Source organism: Entelurus aequoreus, linkage group LG01, assembly GCF_033978785.1.
Source record: "Entelurus aequoreus isolate RoL-2023_Sb linkage group LG01, RoL_Eaeq_v1.1, whole genome shotgun sequence".
In the NCBI taxonomy this organism is placed as follows: Eukaryota; Metazoa; Chordata; class Actinopteri; order Syngnathiformes; family Syngnathidae; genus Entelurus; species Entelurus aequoreus.
The window spans coordinates 75,792,597-75,809,255 of NC_084731.1; the positions used below are offsets into that span (position 1 = coordinate 75,792,597).

The 16,659-nt window shown below is 45.3% G+C and overlaps 1 protein-coding gene across 2 annotated transcripts in view; it reads left to right on the forward strand.

Moving 5' to 3' along the window:
- LOC133657298 (membrane-associated guanylate kinase, WW and PDZ domain-containing protein 2-like) overlaps positions 1 to 16,659 on the forward strand; it is a 27,038-nt gene continuing 10,379 nt past the window's right edge. Inside the window, exons 1-16 of one of the 2 annotated variants that reach the window (XM_062058464.1) lie at positions 1 to 40; positions 5,744 to 5,795; positions 5,867 to 6,104; positions 6,169 to 6,285; positions 6,388 to 6,507; positions 9,578 to 9,748; positions 9,816 to 9,969; positions 10,101 to 10,168; positions 10,244 to 10,411; positions 10,488 to 10,657; positions 10,733 to 10,811; positions 10,871 to 11,027; positions 11,111 to 11,642; positions 11,708 to 11,771; positions 11,832 to 12,023; positions 12,117 to 12,377. In XM_062058464.1, coding sequence (XP_061914448.1) covers positions 5,754 to 5,795; positions 5,867 to 6,104; positions 6,169 to 6,285; positions 6,388 to 6,507; positions 9,578 to 9,748; positions 9,816 to 9,969; positions 10,101 to 10,168; positions 10,244 to 10,411; positions 10,488 to 10,657; positions 10,733 to 10,811; positions 10,871 to 11,027; positions 11,111 to 11,642; positions 11,708 to 11,771; positions 11,832 to 12,023; positions 12,117 to 12,377 — 2,533 coding nt within the window. In that variant the 5' untranslated portion in view covers positions 1 to 40; positions 5,744 to 5,753. Of the gene's footprint in view, positions 41 to 570; positions 871 to 5,743; positions 5,796 to 5,866; positions 6,105 to 6,168; positions 6,286 to 6,387; positions 6,508 to 9,577; positions 9,749 to 9,815; positions 9,970 to 10,100; positions 10,169 to 10,243; positions 10,412 to 10,487; positions 10,658 to 10,732; positions 10,812 to 10,870; positions 11,028 to 11,110; positions 11,643 to 11,707; positions 11,772 to 11,831; positions 12,024 to 12,116; positions 12,378 to 16,659 lie in introns of those variants that run through there. The other variant, XM_062058456.1, reaches the window with a different exon arrangement.

The following is a 16,659-nucleotide window of genomic DNA, read 5'->3' on the forward strand; positions in this document are numbered from 1 at the left end:
TGTCCACCAAACTTTTAACGTTGTGCGTGAATGCACAAAGGTGAGTTTTGTTGATGATATTGACTTGTGTGGAGTGCTAATCAGACACATTTGGTCACTGCATGACTGCAAGCTAATCGATGCTAACATGCTATTTAGGCAAGCTATATGTACACATTGCACCATTATGCCTCATTTGTAGCTATATTTGAGCTCATTTAGTTTCCTGTAAATCATCTCAATTCAATGTATATCTCAAGCCACACTATCTGTATGTAATATGGCTTTTAATTTGTTGCGGCTCCAGACAAATTTGTTTTTGTATTTTTGCTCCAATATGGCTCTTTCAACATTTTGGGTTGCCGACCCCTGCTGTAGTGGTTTGGCTAGCTGCTAGCTTTAGCACGACGTTGTAGTGAGTGGGGTAGAGTGCGTGCGGCTTGTTGTCTTTGCTTCAGTGTTCGAATCCTTACGTCACTCTACTTGTCAGGGGAGGAGAGTAAATGTGAGGTGAACTCACATCACCGTGTGTGTGTTTACTACTCTCACCTTCTGAAGACATTTCTCTGACTCCTCCCACTATGAGGATCCTCTTCCTCTCTTCTTTCTGCTGCCCCGCCCCCTTCCAAGCGCGTACATGCCTGAGAGAGAGAGAGAGAGAGTGAGTGGATGGAGTACGGGATGGAGGGACATTAGCTGGCGTGCACGCGCTCACGCACACGTCGCTGCTTTGCATCCTCACCTGCAGTGGTCGTCCGGCACGCGCCTTCCCTTAACCCGCGCACACGCGCGCGCATGCACCTTGCAGCAACAGCGTCAGCGAGGCGTCGAGCGGCTCCGAGCCGGCAGAGGAGCACCACGACGCGGCCACGGGGGCGGACGAGCATGACGGTAAAAAAAAACAAAAAACAACAACAACAAAAACCCACGCAGTGTGCTTGTGTGCGTGCGTGAGAGATAACGTTTTTGGGTTTTTTTTTTAGTTTGTCGTGGCGCGTGCGTGTGAGTGCGCTGCCGCAGGTCAAAAACGACACCGTCAGCACATTGCCCGGCGAGCACGCGCGCGCGTGTCCTGTGCTGATGCGCGCGCGTTCGTGTTGACACGGTGATCCTCTATTGTGTAGGCTGCCACGGTATGACGTCACGACGAGTTGAAACGCACCGCCTGATTGACAGGTGGCTTTTCGAGGCGCCAAAGGTCGTGTGTTCGCGGGGATGTCTCTCTCTCTGACATCGTCAAGTGTAAACACTGCCGCGCTAACGCTAGCGGACATGCTAACATCGACAACTTACTCGCTTAGTTAGTGACCTCCGACCCGAGTCGGGATGACGTCGTCGTTTCCGCACCGTGGCGATGACGTCATCTTGTTAACATATCCGACAGCGAGGCAACACGTGTCAGTCAACATGTTGGCGACCTGTCGGTGGCGCGAGAAAATAAACTTTTAATTGACGCGAATGAAAAAAGGTGTCGGAGTGAGTGCTCCTGTCGTGAAATAATGCCTTTTGGAAGCGTGCGCATCAAAAACAACACATTAGAATGCTGTAAAAAAAAAAAAAAAAAAGTCAACACATTGTTTACATAACATGTTCGTGCGTTTAAAGATAGATAGGTAGGTAGGGACATGTTTATCACACACACACACAATACACACACTCACACATTCTTTCATCACACCTTGGACAACCTTTGACCGGTCCTGTCGGAGAGGGAGGGGCGAGCGACAACTGTTGAGAGATAGAGGGCATAAGGGAAATAAACACACACACATACAGGAAGTGACATAGCCACCAACGACGCTTCACCTCCTAGGATCCCTCCTCATCTCCTCGCTGTTTCGGTAACCTCCTTGCTACCTTCTTTGCCACCTTACTTCCTAACTAGAGGACGTTTCCTTGGAAGTGTCCTAGCTTGTCACCGTCAACACTTTTTTCAGGTACGAATGGCCGTGCACAGATCGTGTTGGCAGGTGTCAATAAGAGGCAGGTGTGTGTGTGTGTGTGTGTTCTCGTATTTCTATCCTTCTTGAGATATCAAAAAGGAAAAGTATCTTTCATATGAGGAGGTGTGAACAAGTTAGGACATAAATCATGGTCCCAATACAGAAAACCATTGCATCTAATAGAGAATGTCTCATTTGCACCCCTGGTGGTGAAATCTATCAAAATGAGGGTGGTCCCAAAAAGGAGGGATTTTTCAAATTGACTGTGTGTCGCTTTTAAAAGTGCTCCCCCTCTGGTCAACATATGAAATAACAAGAGTGTGTAAAAATTCGAAGTGCTCCCCCTCTGACCAGCATATGTAATAACAAGTGTGTGTAAGAAATTAAATGTGCCCTGTCACGCCAATTTTCTTCCCATCACAAAAACCTTCCTAACCCCCATTTACTTCCGGGGTCATTTCCGCTTACGTCAGTTCCTCTTACGTCATTGACAGCGATCGATAGCACTTCGTTTGACTCTTTTTTATAATACAGCGTTAACAAAACGTCTGAATTATCAACAATAATGTTGATTTAAAGTACAGACATTTAACATTATATATTAATTAATATTACTGAAATGTTTCAACAATGATGTTGATTTAAAGTACAGACATTTAACAGTATTATGTATTAATTAATATTAGTGAAATTGTTTCAACAATAATGTTGATTTAAAGTAGTACAGACATTTAACAGTATTATATATTAATTAATATTTTTTGCACGTTACCACGAAGACAGAAGTTCGCAGCAGCGGCCCTAACACTCCGCTTGAAATGTTGCGAAGCCTGCTGGTGTTTGACATAAGTCCCCTGGGACAGATAAAGACGAATATCATCCAGTGACACCACCATTTTCAGGAGATTTGGATTTATCGATCGCTGGCAATGACGTAAGAGGAAATGACGTAAGTAAGAGGAACTGACGTAAGCGGAAATGACCCCGGAAGTAAATGGGGGTTAGGAAGGTTTTTGTGATGGGAAGAAAATTGGCGTGACAGCCCCCTTTAACAAAAATTAATTTAAAATATATATGTATATAGAGACATACTGTAATAACTTGAAGTAAATATTGAAGATTAAAAACCAACTACAAACAAAACAAAAATAAATGAATAAATTAACTAATAAATAAATAAACTAAAAGCAGTGTTTTTCTCACAGTGTCGACTTTTTTTCTTATAAAATTGGGAACAATTTCTCATATTCTATCTGTTTCTGTAATATTACAATATTTTCTTGTAAAATTATTACTTTTTTAGGTAAAATGATTACTTTTTATGCAAAATGGTGACATTTGTCGTATCAAATTCTGACTTTTATCACAATATTGCCAATTTTGTTGTTGTTTTTGTAATATAGTGACATTTTTGGAGTAAAATTACGACTCTTTTCATAAAATTGCCCAAATTTTAAGCTTTTCTTGTAAAATTGCAACTGTTATTGAGTAAAATTCCAACTTTTATCATAATATTGCACAAATGTTCAGTTTTTCTTGTAAAAGTTTGACTTGCGTTGAGTAAAATTATGACTTTGATTATAATACTGCCAAAATTAAAAGTTTTTCTTGTGAAATTGTGACCTTTTTCTTGTGAAATTTCAAGTCATTTTTTTACAACAAGCTTTTTTTATATTTGCATAGTATGTCTATATTATTAATGTTGTAAATACAAATCTTTATATATCTAGAAAGGGTGGTCCTAAAGAGGTAGGCATTTTTCGTAGGTCTCAAGAAGGTAACAAATACAAGAATGTGTGTGCGTGTGTGCGTGCATGCATGTGTGTGTGTGTGTGTGTGAAAATGCAAAGATGTCCGCATGTACAGTATGTCTACGGCGGGGGGTCCAAACTTTTTCCACTGAGGGCCGCACAGTGAAAAATCAAAGCATGTGGGGTCCATTTTGATATTTTCAAAACTAATACAAAACCTTCCTTCAACTCCTCTCAGAGTTTGCGTGTCCCAATGGTCCTAGGAGCTGTGCCCCCTGGTAGGGTCTCCCATGACAAACAGGTCCTAGGTGAGGGACCAGACAAAGAGCAGCTCAAGACTTCTATGAATACAAAAAATGTTGGACGAAGGTTTTCTCCCGCCCGCGTTGGAGGTGGGACTTGATGGTGGCACAGCCTGAAGAGGCAACATGGGTCCCCCCTTCCAGCTCCCTGGGGGGAAAGGAAACTGAGCTGGTGCGCGAGGTGAGGAAGTTCCGGCTGGATCTAGTCGCACAGCAAGGGCTCTGGAACCAGTTCTCTCGAGAGGTACTGGACTCTCTTCCACTCTGGCGTTACCAGCATTGAGAGGCGAAGGGCTGGGGTGGCAATTCTTGTTGCCCCCCAGGCTCAGAACCTGTACGTTGGAGTTTAACCCAGTAGACGAGAGCGTAGTTTCCCTCCGCTTCCGGAGTGAGGGAACGGGTCCTGACCGTTGTTTGTGCTTAAGCACAAAACAGCAGTTCAGAGTACCCACCCTTTTTGGAGTCCCTCGAGGGAGTACTGGAGAGGTGATTCCCTTGTTCTACTAGGGGACTTCAACGCTCACGTTGGCAACGACAGTGAAACCTGGAGAGGTGTGATTGGGAGGAATGGCCGCCCGGATCTGAACCAGAGTGGTGTTTTGTTATTGGACTTTTGTGCTGGTCACAGATTGTCCATTACAAACACCATGTTCAAACATAAGGGTGTCCATATGTGCACTTGGCACCAGGACATTCTAGGCCGCAGTTCCATGATCGACTTTGTGGTTGGATCATCAGATTTGCGGTCTCATGTTTTGGACACTCGGGTGAAGAGAGGGGCGGAGTTTTCAACCGATCACCGCCTGGTGGTGAGTTGGCTGCGATGGCGGGGGAGGATGCCGGACAGACCTGGCGGGCCCAAACGCATTATGAGGGTCTGCTGGGAACGTCTAGCAGAGTCTCCCGTCTGAGGGAGTTTCACTTCCCACCTCCGGCAGAACTTTGAACATGTCTCGAGGGAGGCGCTGGATATTGAGTCCGAGTGGACCATGTTCCGTACCTCTGTTGTCTAGGCGGACGATCGGAGTCTGTCGTGGCGGTAATCCTATAACCCACTGGTGGACACCAAGGGTAAGGGATGCCGTAAAGCTGAAGAAGGAGTCCTATTGGGTCCTTTTGGCTCATAAGACTCTGGAGGCAGCAGACAGGTACCGACAGGCCAAGCGGTGTGCGGCTTTGGCGGTTGCAGAGGCAAAAACTCGGACATGGGAGGAGTTCGGAGAAGCCATGTAGACCGACTTCTGGGTGGCTTTGAAGCGATTCTGGACCATCATCCACTGCCTCAGGAGGGGGAAGCAGTGCACTGTCAACACTGTGTATGGTGGGGGGGGGGTGTGCTGCTGACCTCGTCTGGGGATGTTGTGGAAGGGTGGAAGGAAGACCTCCTCAACCCCGCCTACACAGAATATTTGATGTGAAGTAATTGGAGCCTTAAAATACTATTTTTTGAGCAAAGATTTAATTTTATTTTTTAAATCCCACTAAAATTTTTAGGGACCCAGGAGGGTCCCACTAATAATAGTGTTAAAATAAGTCATACAATATATATATATATATATATATATATATACATTTTATTTTTATTTTTTTATTTTATTTTTTCTTACTTTTCTCTTTTATTTAACTTTTTTTAAGAGTATTTTTAGAATGTGCTGTTAGAAAATTAGCTGCGGACCGCAAATGGCCCCCGTGCCTCACCTTAGACACCCCTGGTCTAGGGGTTTGTTAGTTTGTAAACAATAAGTGAAGAACGTCTTCCTCTTTGCAGCTCGGCGGCCATGTCTAAAAACACGGTGAAGAAGCTGCACTGGCGCTCCAAGGTACGACACGCTAACACGCTAGCACGTCGCCTGACAACTGACTTAATCATCTGGCTGCCATCTTGTCGCAGGTGCAGGAGGGCTTTGTGCCGCTGGGCGGCAGCTCGGGTGAGCTGGGGCTGGCCATCGGGGGCGGGGCCGACTATGGCGAGTTTCCCTTCGTGACGGTGGCCCCCGGGGGCGGCGCCACTGTGGCCGACATCATCCTGGAGATCGGCGGCACGCCCGTGTTGGGGATGACGCTGGGCGACGTGCGAGGGGTCCTCAACTCCTGTCCTCATCCAATCAGGATCAAGACCGTCTCACCAGGTGGCCAAGGCTTGCGCCATGTGCGTGAGTTCTTTGCTAAGATGGCGTGCGTGTGTGTCTACAGGTGCGTCGCTGTGCAAAGATCTTCGCCTGTACCTCAGTAAGTGTTTCACTCCGTCCTCCATGGACAGTCAGCTGCAGCAGCTCATACGGGAGAACCTCTACCTGCGCGCCGTGCCTTGTACGTGCACACACACACACACACACACACACACACACACACACACACACACACACACGTACGTGTGGCGCTCTGTGATGACATCACTCTTCCCGTCGGCAGGTACGACCCGGCAGCCTCGCGAGGGGGAGATCAGCGGTGTGGACTACAACTTTGTGTCCATCGAGGAGTTCTTCTCTTTGGAGGAGTCGGGCGCGTTGCTGGAGAGCGGAAAGTTTAAAGGTGAAGACAAAAATATTTTATGTTTATATGTCTTGTCTTTTAACAAAGAAACAAGGAAGTCACAATCTTCGTTCAATGAATGTTCTGCAATTTGTCGTCCCCAAAATAAGAACTGAACTGGGCAAGAAAGCATTTAGGTTTTCAGCACTGAAGGCTTGGAATAACCTACAATCGAATATTAAAGTTCAAACCCTTGTTACATTGAATGAGTTTAAAGCTTCTGTGAAAGGATTGCAGTCTACCTTGTCTGTATGCATATGTGTTATGTGAGCAAAGTTTTAATGTTGTAAATGTGATGTTTTATGTGTTGTTTACTGTTTTTTAATGTAACCTTGCTGCTGCCCTCTTGGCCAGGTCTCCCTTGGAAAAGAGATCTTTGATCTCAATGGGATTTTACCTGGTTAAATAAAGGCTAAATTAAAAAAAAAAATATATATATATATATATTTTATGCTAGCATTTTTAGCTAATTTTGTTCATTTCAACCCAATATCTATGGATTAGTGCCATTTTAGAAGTATGCTAGCTGTTACCGTTACAGTGCTAATGTTAGCATGCTAAAAAAAAATGTGTTACCATTTTGGCTAATTTTGTTTGTTTAAACCAATAATCATGGAATTCGTTACTTGGTGCCATCTTACAAGTATGCTAGCTGTTCCCGTTACAGTGCTAAGGTTAGCATGCTAATGTTTTTGGCCAGCATTTTAGCTAACTGTACTTTTTAACCAAATAAACATGGATTTCGTTTCTTAATGCCATCTTCCCAAGTATGTTAGCTGTTCCCATTACCATGCTAATGTAATGTTAGAATGCTAATGTTTTTTTGCCAGCATTTTAGTTAACTGTACTTTTAACCAAATAACCGTGGATTTCATTACTTTCCGCCATCTTAGAAGTACAGTTCCCGTTACAGTGCTAATGTTAGCATTTTAATGGGTTTTTTTTGACAGCATTTTAGCTAACCTTACCTTTTAACCGAATAAACATGAATTTTATTACTTGCCGCAATCTTAGAAGTATGCCAGCTGTTGCCCGTTACAGTGTTAATGTTAGCATGCTAACGTTTTCTGCTAGTATTTTAGCAAATGTTGTAAATTTCAACCCAATAATCATGGATTTTGTTACTTAGTGCCATCTTAGAAGTAAGGTAGCTGTTCCCGTTACCATGCTAATGTTTTTTGCCAACATTTTAGCTAACTGTACTTTTTAACCCAATAAACATGGATTTTGTTACTTTCCTCCATCTTAGAAGTATGCTAGCTGTTCCTGTTACATTGCTGTTAGCATTGTAACGTTTTTTTGACAGAATTTTAGCTAACCATACTTTTAACCAAATAAACATGGATTTCGTCACTTGTCGCCATCTTAGAAGTATGCCAGCTGTTCCCGTTACAGTGTTAATGTTAGCATGCTAACATTTTTTTTTTTTTTGCTAGCATTTTAGCTAATTTTGTTCATTTCAACCCAATAATCATGGATTTCGTTACTTAGTGCCATCTTAGAAGTAAGGCAGCTGTTCCTGTTACCATGCTAATGTTAGAATGCTAATGATTTTTGCCAACATTTTAGCTAACTGTACTTAGTAACCAAATAAACATGGATTTTGTTACTTTCCGCCATCTTATAAATATGCTAGCTGTTCCCGTTACATTGCTGTTGGCATTCTAACGTTTTTTTAACAGCATTTTAGCTAACCGTACTTTTAACCAAATAAACATGGATTTCGTCACTTGTCGCCATCTTAGAAGTATGCCAGCTGTTCCTGTTACAGTGTTAATGTTAGCATGCAAAAAAAATTTTGCTAGCATTTTAGCAAATTTTGTTAATTTCAACCCAATAATCATGCATTTCGTTACTTAGTGCAATCTTAGAAGTATGGGAGCTGTTCCTGTTACCATGCTAATGTTAGAATGCTAATGTTTTTTGTCAGCATTTTAGCTAACTGTACTTTTTAACCAAATAAACATGGATTTTGTTACTTTCCGCCATCTTAGAAGTATGCTAGCTGTTCCCGTTACATTGCTGTTAGCATTCTAACGTTTTTTGACAGCATTTTAGCTAACCGTACTTTTAACCAAATAAACATGGATTTCGTCACTTGTCGCCATCTTAGAAGTATGCCAGCTGATCCCGTTACAGTGTTAATTTTAGCATGCTAACTTTTTTTTTTTGCTAGCATTTTAGTTAATTTTGTCCAATTCAACCCAATAATCATGGATTTCATTTCTTGCCACCCTCTTAGAAGTATGCTAATGTTAGCATTCCAACGTTTTCGCCAGCATTTTGTTAATTTGTACCTAAAAATAATTGATTTTGTTACTTAGTGCCATCTTAGAAGTATGCTAGCTGTTCCCGTTAAGGGGCTAATGTTAGCCAGCTAACAATTTTTTGCTAGCATTTTAGCAAACTGTATATTTTTAACCAAATAAACATGGATTTTGTTTCTTGCCGCCCTCTTAGAAGTATGCTAGCTGTTCCCGTTACAGTGCTAATGTTAGCATTGTAACGTTTTTTTGTCAGCATTTTGTTAATTTCTACCTACAAATAATTTATTTTGTTACTTAGTGCCATCTTAGAAGTATGCTAGCTGTTCCCGTTAAGGGGCTAATGTTAGCCAGCTAACAATGTATTTTTAACCAAATAAACATAGATTTCGTTACTGGCCACCATCTTAGAAGTATGGTAGCTGTTCCCTTGTTAGCAAACTAACTCTGTATACTAGCATTTAGGCTAATAATCATGGATTATGTTACTTTGTACCCTTTTGGAATTATGCTAACTCTTCTCGCTATACCAAAAGCGTCCTGAATCTGCCGACATGACTCGCTAAATCGTGTGCGAGTTTTTCTTCAGACGAATTCACCGATTCAGTTCAGTGGCGTTGTGTTGTAGCTACGCCCCCTTTTGGCTAGGACTCAACAGGACTTTAATATCCCAAGATGCATTGTGTTTGCTCCTGTCCTGTGAATCTTTAGCTAAGGACTTGATACCTTCAAAAGGCCTACTAGTTTTATCTTCCCTCGAGTTGTCGTTACTGATCTCAATGTAAGGCTTTCTCGTCCAATCACAGGCAACTACTACGGGACGCCCCGCCCCGTCCACATAGGTCCCGACAGTCCACCAATCACGTATCAGGAACATCGAAACCTGCTTAGGAACTTCAGGACCAGAAGCAAATCCCTCAGCAACCTGGAAAAAACCGTAGAAGAAGACAACAGCGAGGAAGACAGCGGCCTGTCCGGTGCGCATGCACATGGTAGCCCCGCCCACGTACACACGTGCGCTGACGCGCTGTCTCTGTCTTCCAGGAGGGTCGGCCGGCGCCCCGCCCACCACGCTGCCTCTCAGCCAATCATGGGAGTCGACAGGGGTGACGGAGAATGGAGGACGGCGAGGAAGAGCGCCTACGACCAACACGTGGGACGTGGCCTACGGCGACGGCGGGAACAACTTCTACCTCGAGTGAGTCGTGGTGTCACCCTGACAAATAACCCCTGCTACTTCCTGTTTACATTTGAAGAGCGGTTCTACAGTTCCCAGCATGCATTGAGAACTTTGACGTAATAGTGTTGATGATGCAGTCTCTCTGTCAGTCACATGTCAAAGAGCAGCAGACAGGATGTTGAGGCTCAAAACAAGGGGACAACTTCCTGCTCAGAGCGTGAGTAAGCAACGTCTTCCAGGCTTTTATTTTGACAGCACACCCGCTCCCTGCCGATGACGCTCACGCTTTCAGTTCCAGAGTTTACGGATGAGCCGAGTCAGCTGAGAGGCTTTTCTGTGCACACGCGTCTCTCCAAGGGCCCGCGAGGCTTTGGCTTCAACATCGTGGGGGGAAGTCGAGCGCGCGAGTTCCTGCAGGTCTACAGCGTCACGCCCGGAGGCCCGCCCAGTCTCAACCAAGGTACGTCAGTTGGGGCGGAAGCTCCGCCTCTTGACCCGTTTTTGGCAATGACGGGTCCCGTGTGCCGCGTCCCCAGCCGACATCCTGGTGTACATCAACGACACCTGCGTCTTGGGTCGCTCGCACAAGGAGGTGGTGGAGATGCTCAAGTCGGCCCCGATGGGTCAGAGCGTAGATGTGGTTCTGAGGCGAGGATACCCGATGCTCTACAACCCGGACGGCTGCCCCAAACACAACCTGGACATGGTACGCCAGCCGCTCACAACGTCAACGCGCCGCTTTTTCGCCCCGGTCACATGATGCCTTGACTCCTCCCCACAGCCGCAGACTCCTCCCCCCAAGCAAAAGCGCGGGCCGCTGATCTACAGCCACGTGGAGGACGCCGGAAGCTGTGGCTCAGGTCAGCAAAACTTTGACACACTTCTTCTTCCTGTCTTTGATGGCTTTATGTCGCTGCAGGACTCCCCCAAGTCCCGCCTTCCTATTCAACCCAGCCAATGACCAATGGGCTGACAGGCCCGCCCACTCCCACTTCCTCTGAACCCCCTGTGGCTCCTCCTACTCCCGCAGAGAGGATGTCGGCCAATCCCAGCGACTCTGGCAGTAGCACCCGAAGGTCAGCTAAACGTTAGCATAGCCTTTCATGTGGTTTGGTCCACGAGGGGGCGCTGTTAACCTGCCCCGCCCCGTTTTGAACAGGTCTTCTGTGATTGGCTACAACAGCAGCACCCTTCCCACCCTCTCCTCCTCCTTCCTCCAGCATCAGAGCTCCAAGTCTTCAGAGAGCGACTTGTCCACGTCCACCCTCCCAATCACATCCACATCCACATCCTCCCACGCGCTCTCCAATTTCACTCAGCCAGAGACTCCGCCTCCCGGTGGCCCCGCCCCGCGGCCCCTGATGCCGCAGACATGCCTCCCCCCCACATCGCCTCGGGAAATCCCATCCTGCGGTTTCAACGGGTGCCCGGCCAACCACCAAGTGCCACCGCAGGCCCCCCGTGGGACCCCCTTTGCTGCAGGGTCGCCTCCCGCTGGCGAGCTGGTGCCCGTGGCGCTGGGACGCTGCAATGGCGGGGGTCTGGGTTTCAGCATCACGGCGGGCGGGCCGGGGGGTCAGCTGGCTGTGGTGAGACGGGTCTGGGACCGCAGGCAGTGCCCCTCGCTACAGGCCGGGGACGCGGTAGTCAAGATCAACGGTGCAGACGTGCAGAACCTCAGTTTCTCCCAGGTTAGACCACCTGGGCTTCCATGACAACATGAAGAGTCACTAACGGCGTGTGTTTGATTACTCAGGTCCAGAAGGTTCTGCAGGAACACTCCAAACAGGGGGACATGGTTCTGCTGGTACACAGACGAGGTACTTATTGATTATTGTTTTCATCGAACTTTTGATGGCTGACATTTGTCCCTCCCACAGCTCCTGTGGTCACACCAAACTTGTATAAGCCCCTCCCCTCGCCACATGGCCTCACCAGCCCCAAATCCTCGCCCTCAACTTCTGCCGATTTGCCTTCTCCTTCTTCCGGGGCCTTGGTGGGGGGCGTTCCCCCGCTCAGCCAGACAGGCTTGGCCATGGAGGCCCCCCAGGAAGGGCACCTCCCAGCTGCAGGTAACGCCCTCACATGGGCTCCTCCTACATGACCTCAAGTTGTTGTTTCTTTGGACCCCGCCCTTTCATGTCTCTGTGGTTTTTTCCCTCCAGGGGCGCTTCCTACTCAGACCTCCAACGGCCCCCCCGTCTCAGGCCTCATCCAAAGCACCAGCTTCCTGGACTCCGTTCCCGTCACCCTGACCCTTGAGCCACGCGACCTGCAGGGGGCGGAGGAGAGTGCGGCAGGGCCCGTCAGAGGGGCGGCTGCCGCCAAGGACACCAGGGTTGGGAGGACAGTGGAGGTGGAGCTTAGGCGGCGGCCCGGCGAAGGCTTTGGATTTGTCATCGCCTCCCAGGAAATCAACCGGGGCGGTGAGTCGCTCCGCGTCCTGCTTGTCTCCGCGTGAAGTTTGACCTTCCATACAAACTCTTAAGGGATTTAATTTGGGAATGTTGTTGACATTTGTCAGGTGGTTCGGCTTGAGTTTAGGGGGCGTGGCCTCACAAAGATTATTGCACACACAGTCAGTGCGTCAGCCTCTCCCACCTCCCAAGTGGGCCCGCCCCCTCAGACAGCTGCTTCTTCTCAGCTGAGTAACACACACACACGTGCGCGCCCAGACCTCGGCGCAGGTTTTAGGTCTGGTTTGTGAACTCATCATGTTGGAGCGGCTGCAGTCTCTTCTGAAGACGGTCAAGGACTGGAAACGTAAGTCCTTGTGTGTGTTGTCGCTCAGAGATCCTCCAGGAGGATGTCGCACTCTATTCAAACCGCCAGGAGTGGAGCATCTCACATTCCGGTGAGGATCTTTGAGCATGTGATGATAGAGGGAATGTTTTGTGGGCGGAGTCTAGTCTGAACTTCCTGTTTTTGTGCAAAGTTACTTTTAATGACTGGCACACTTGATATGTATAGTTCTAGAGTCGGGTAACGTGTGTGTGTGTGTGTGTGTGTGTGTGTGTGTAGCGAAGTGTGTCACGAGTGCAAAGAGGTTCAAACATTCCAGAGCGCTGATAAAGAGCAGGGAGCGTGAGAGTGAGAGTCAAGTTAATCTTTTATTTATCGACCTGTTTTATGCATCCGCCTGACTTGGTGACAACAGCTGGATTAGCACACACACGCCGGGGGGCAAGGACAAAACTGCTAGCCTAGCTTAGCACAGACGCTGTAAGGCAGGGGCCCTCAATAGGCAACGTATGGCCCGCAACAAAGCTTTTAATTTGGCCCACCAAACATCCCCCAAAAAGGAGTCTCTCGGGAGAAGTGTAGAAAAGGAATTACCGTATTTTCTGGACTAAAATCCGCACCCACTAAATTTTAGAAGAGTGATAATTTACAGGTTAATACGTTGTGAAATGAGTTGTTTACACTTAAGATTTTGTAAATGTTTATTTACATACCTTAATTGTTTCCAAACGGTGTCTGTAACACTGTGTCAAGACGGCAGATCACACAAAACAGAAGCCGTTGTCATGGACCCGCTAGCTGCGCAAGCTGGCTCTCTAATCAGCTAAACAGACTCCACAGTGACGTTTTGGTGAATTTACTGAGGAATTTGTGAAACTGAAATAATATAAAAAGAATGCCGTCGTAAGTTAATAATACTAACAACAGACACTCGTAAACGTGTTAGCGTATTAGCTAATGATAACGACGCTAGCTTTACTACATTACGATAGCACGTACAAATATGCATGAAAACACTCCTACAGACATCACACATGGGACGGTTAAGTAAGAATTGTTTTAGTTATATTGTAATATTTACTTGTAAAATATTTATTATGGCTGTTAACGAAGAAAAATCCACTAATTAGCCGCTCTGTCGTATAAGCTGCAGGGTTTAAAGTATAGGAAAAAAGTAGCAGTTTATAGTCCGGAATCTACGGTAGCTTAGTTTAGCATTGGATGAATGGGGAAAACTGCTAGCCGAGCTTAGCACAGACATTACACAGTCAAAGCAAATAGCTCAGTGCAAATAACAAATAAGAAGGCAAAACGGCTAGCCTAGCTTAGCACAGACACCGCAGTGGAAGAATTTGCTTAGTACAAAAGGATAAAAAGGGAAAACTGCTAGCCGAGCTTAGCAAAGACACTCAAGTGAAAGGAGTTAATGGAAGCAAAAAAAACCCTGCTAGCTTAGTATTAAAAATTAGAGGAAAAATAACTGGCTTAGTTTAGCAATAACATCGGAAGCAAGGGGAAACTGCTAGCCTAGCTTAGCAGAGACAACATGGTAAAAAGGCTTAGTTTAGCTCAAACACTGGAAGTAAAAATAAACTATTCTAGAATAGCATAGACAATGTAAGGGAAAAAACCGCTTAGCTTAGCACAAACATCAGAAGCAAAGAGAAACTGCTAGCCTAGCTTAGCCCAAAGAGTGCAGGTAAATAAAGGTGTTGTTCTTCTTCTTTAGCAGCCAATTGGTGTTGAACTTGGGACAATTTTCTATTTTTAGCGCAATGTTGCGTGTTGCTCTGTGCTGTCGCTTCGCATCGCGTCAGCTCCTCTCGTGTTTTTGCGCTCGCCAGCGTCTTGTTTGCTCTCCCACTGGCCCTCCCTGTGCTCACACTCTTGAGGGGTGCGGAGGGGGCAAGATTATTTCAAAGAACGAGGACCAGATGAAAGCGTTCGGGATTGTTTTTGTGCCCTCGTGACAGATTTTGAGCTGGTGTGAATAATTCAGCGTTCTTAATCGCCGTTTGATCAATTATGCATAGACGACCGAGGCTAACGCTAACTAGCGTTCCTCACATGGTACAGTGCACAGCCACGCCCCCATCACGCTCTCTCACAAAACAGTCCCTGGATTGATGCCTTCTGATTGGCTGAGAATAGATTTGACTTCCTGTTAGCAACGCCAAAGATGAAGCTACGAATTAATTAGCAGATGCTATCACTAAGAATGGGTACCGAATTCTGTACTTTTATAATCACCGACCGAATTTGTCGGTACTAGCGGGTATGGATTCACGTAAAATCAAACGGTGACATATTTCGATACCTGGCGTCACTCCAAGTAATATTGCAACTTTCACCACCTACAAAGCAAACATTCTAGGTAAAAAATGCTCAAACATATGGTAAGGCTCCACTTCTCCAAAATGCGCTAGCTTGATGCTAATTTACAGTGGATTCGCCATAGACAGGCTACTGTTAGCATTAGCGATTTCAACACCGCCAAATTTAGTAATGAAAACTACAACTAAGATGAATGTTACAGCTGGTGTGGAATAACTGCAATACTTACAGTACAAACCCTTTGTAGGGCGCAACATAACACATTCATCTTCATGGAAAAGGAGACAACATACAAACTTAGTACCGAAAATTGGTACCGTTATGGAACCTCAGGTACCGTATCGGTTCAAATGTGAACAGTATCCATCCCTGGCTGTTCCATTTTTCTGTAGAGCTGTGAAGTCGGCATTGAGGACATGTAGAGGACATGTAGAGCCGCGGGTTGCTGACCCCGGCTCTAGATCCGCATGCGGCTCTTTAGCGCCGCCCTGGTGGCTCCCTGGACCTATTTTAGAGATGTGTGAAAATGGAAAAAAATGAAGAAAAAAAAATGTTTGTTTTAGTATATTTTCTGTAGGAGGACAAACCTCCCTAATTGTCCGAAATCCCAATGTTTATATTAAACATGCTTCACTGATGAGAGTATTTTGGCGAGCACTGTTTTGTCCTACTAATTTCAGCAATCCTTGAATTCATCGTAGTTTGTTAACATGTACAACTTTCTCCGATGCTGCCACAGAAAGATGTTTTTTTTTGCCACTCCTTCTTCGTCTCATTTTGTCCACCAAACATTTTATGCTGTACGTGAATGCACAATGGTGAGCTTTGTTGATATTATTGATTTGCTGGAGTGCTAATCGGGCATATTTGGTCAATCCATGACTGCAAGCTAATCGATGCTAACATGCTATTTAGGCTAGCTTTATGTACATATTGCATCATTATGCCTCGTTTGTAGGTATATTTGAGCTCATTTAATATCCATTACTTATGTCCTCTGTGTATTTAATTTATATTTGCATGTCTCATGACACATTATATGTATGTTATATTGGCTGCATTTCTGATAGTAGTTGGTGTGCCATGTTGTTCCAGACCACAGCAAACGTTACCCAGCTTGCAAAGATTGTAAAAAAATCCATTAAAAGAAGACAGCCTGCCGTTTCCTTAAACCTAGACACACACATCTATACCTTTGGCCATTCTAAGAAAGTCATTTCCAGGAGTTATCTCATCCAGTGAGAAGCTTCTGTTTTACTAATGATTTCAATTGTTGCAAAAATGTGTAGAATAAAAATTTAAATATAATATTTCTGTCATCGAAGATTTGCGTCAGCCTTTGATAGTAGGCTAATATAGCTAATATAGACACTTACATCATGTGTTACCTTCTTTATAACACTTATATAAGACTTTTAAAGTCATTTTGATAGTAGGCTAATATAGCTAATATAGACACTTAAATCATGTGTTGTCTTCATTATAACACTTATATAAGACTTTTAAAGTCATTTTGATAGTAGGCTAATATAGACACCTACATCATGTGTTGCCTTCATTATAACACTTTTATAAGGCTTTTAAAGTCATTTTGATAGTAGGCTAATATAACTAATATAGACACTTACATCA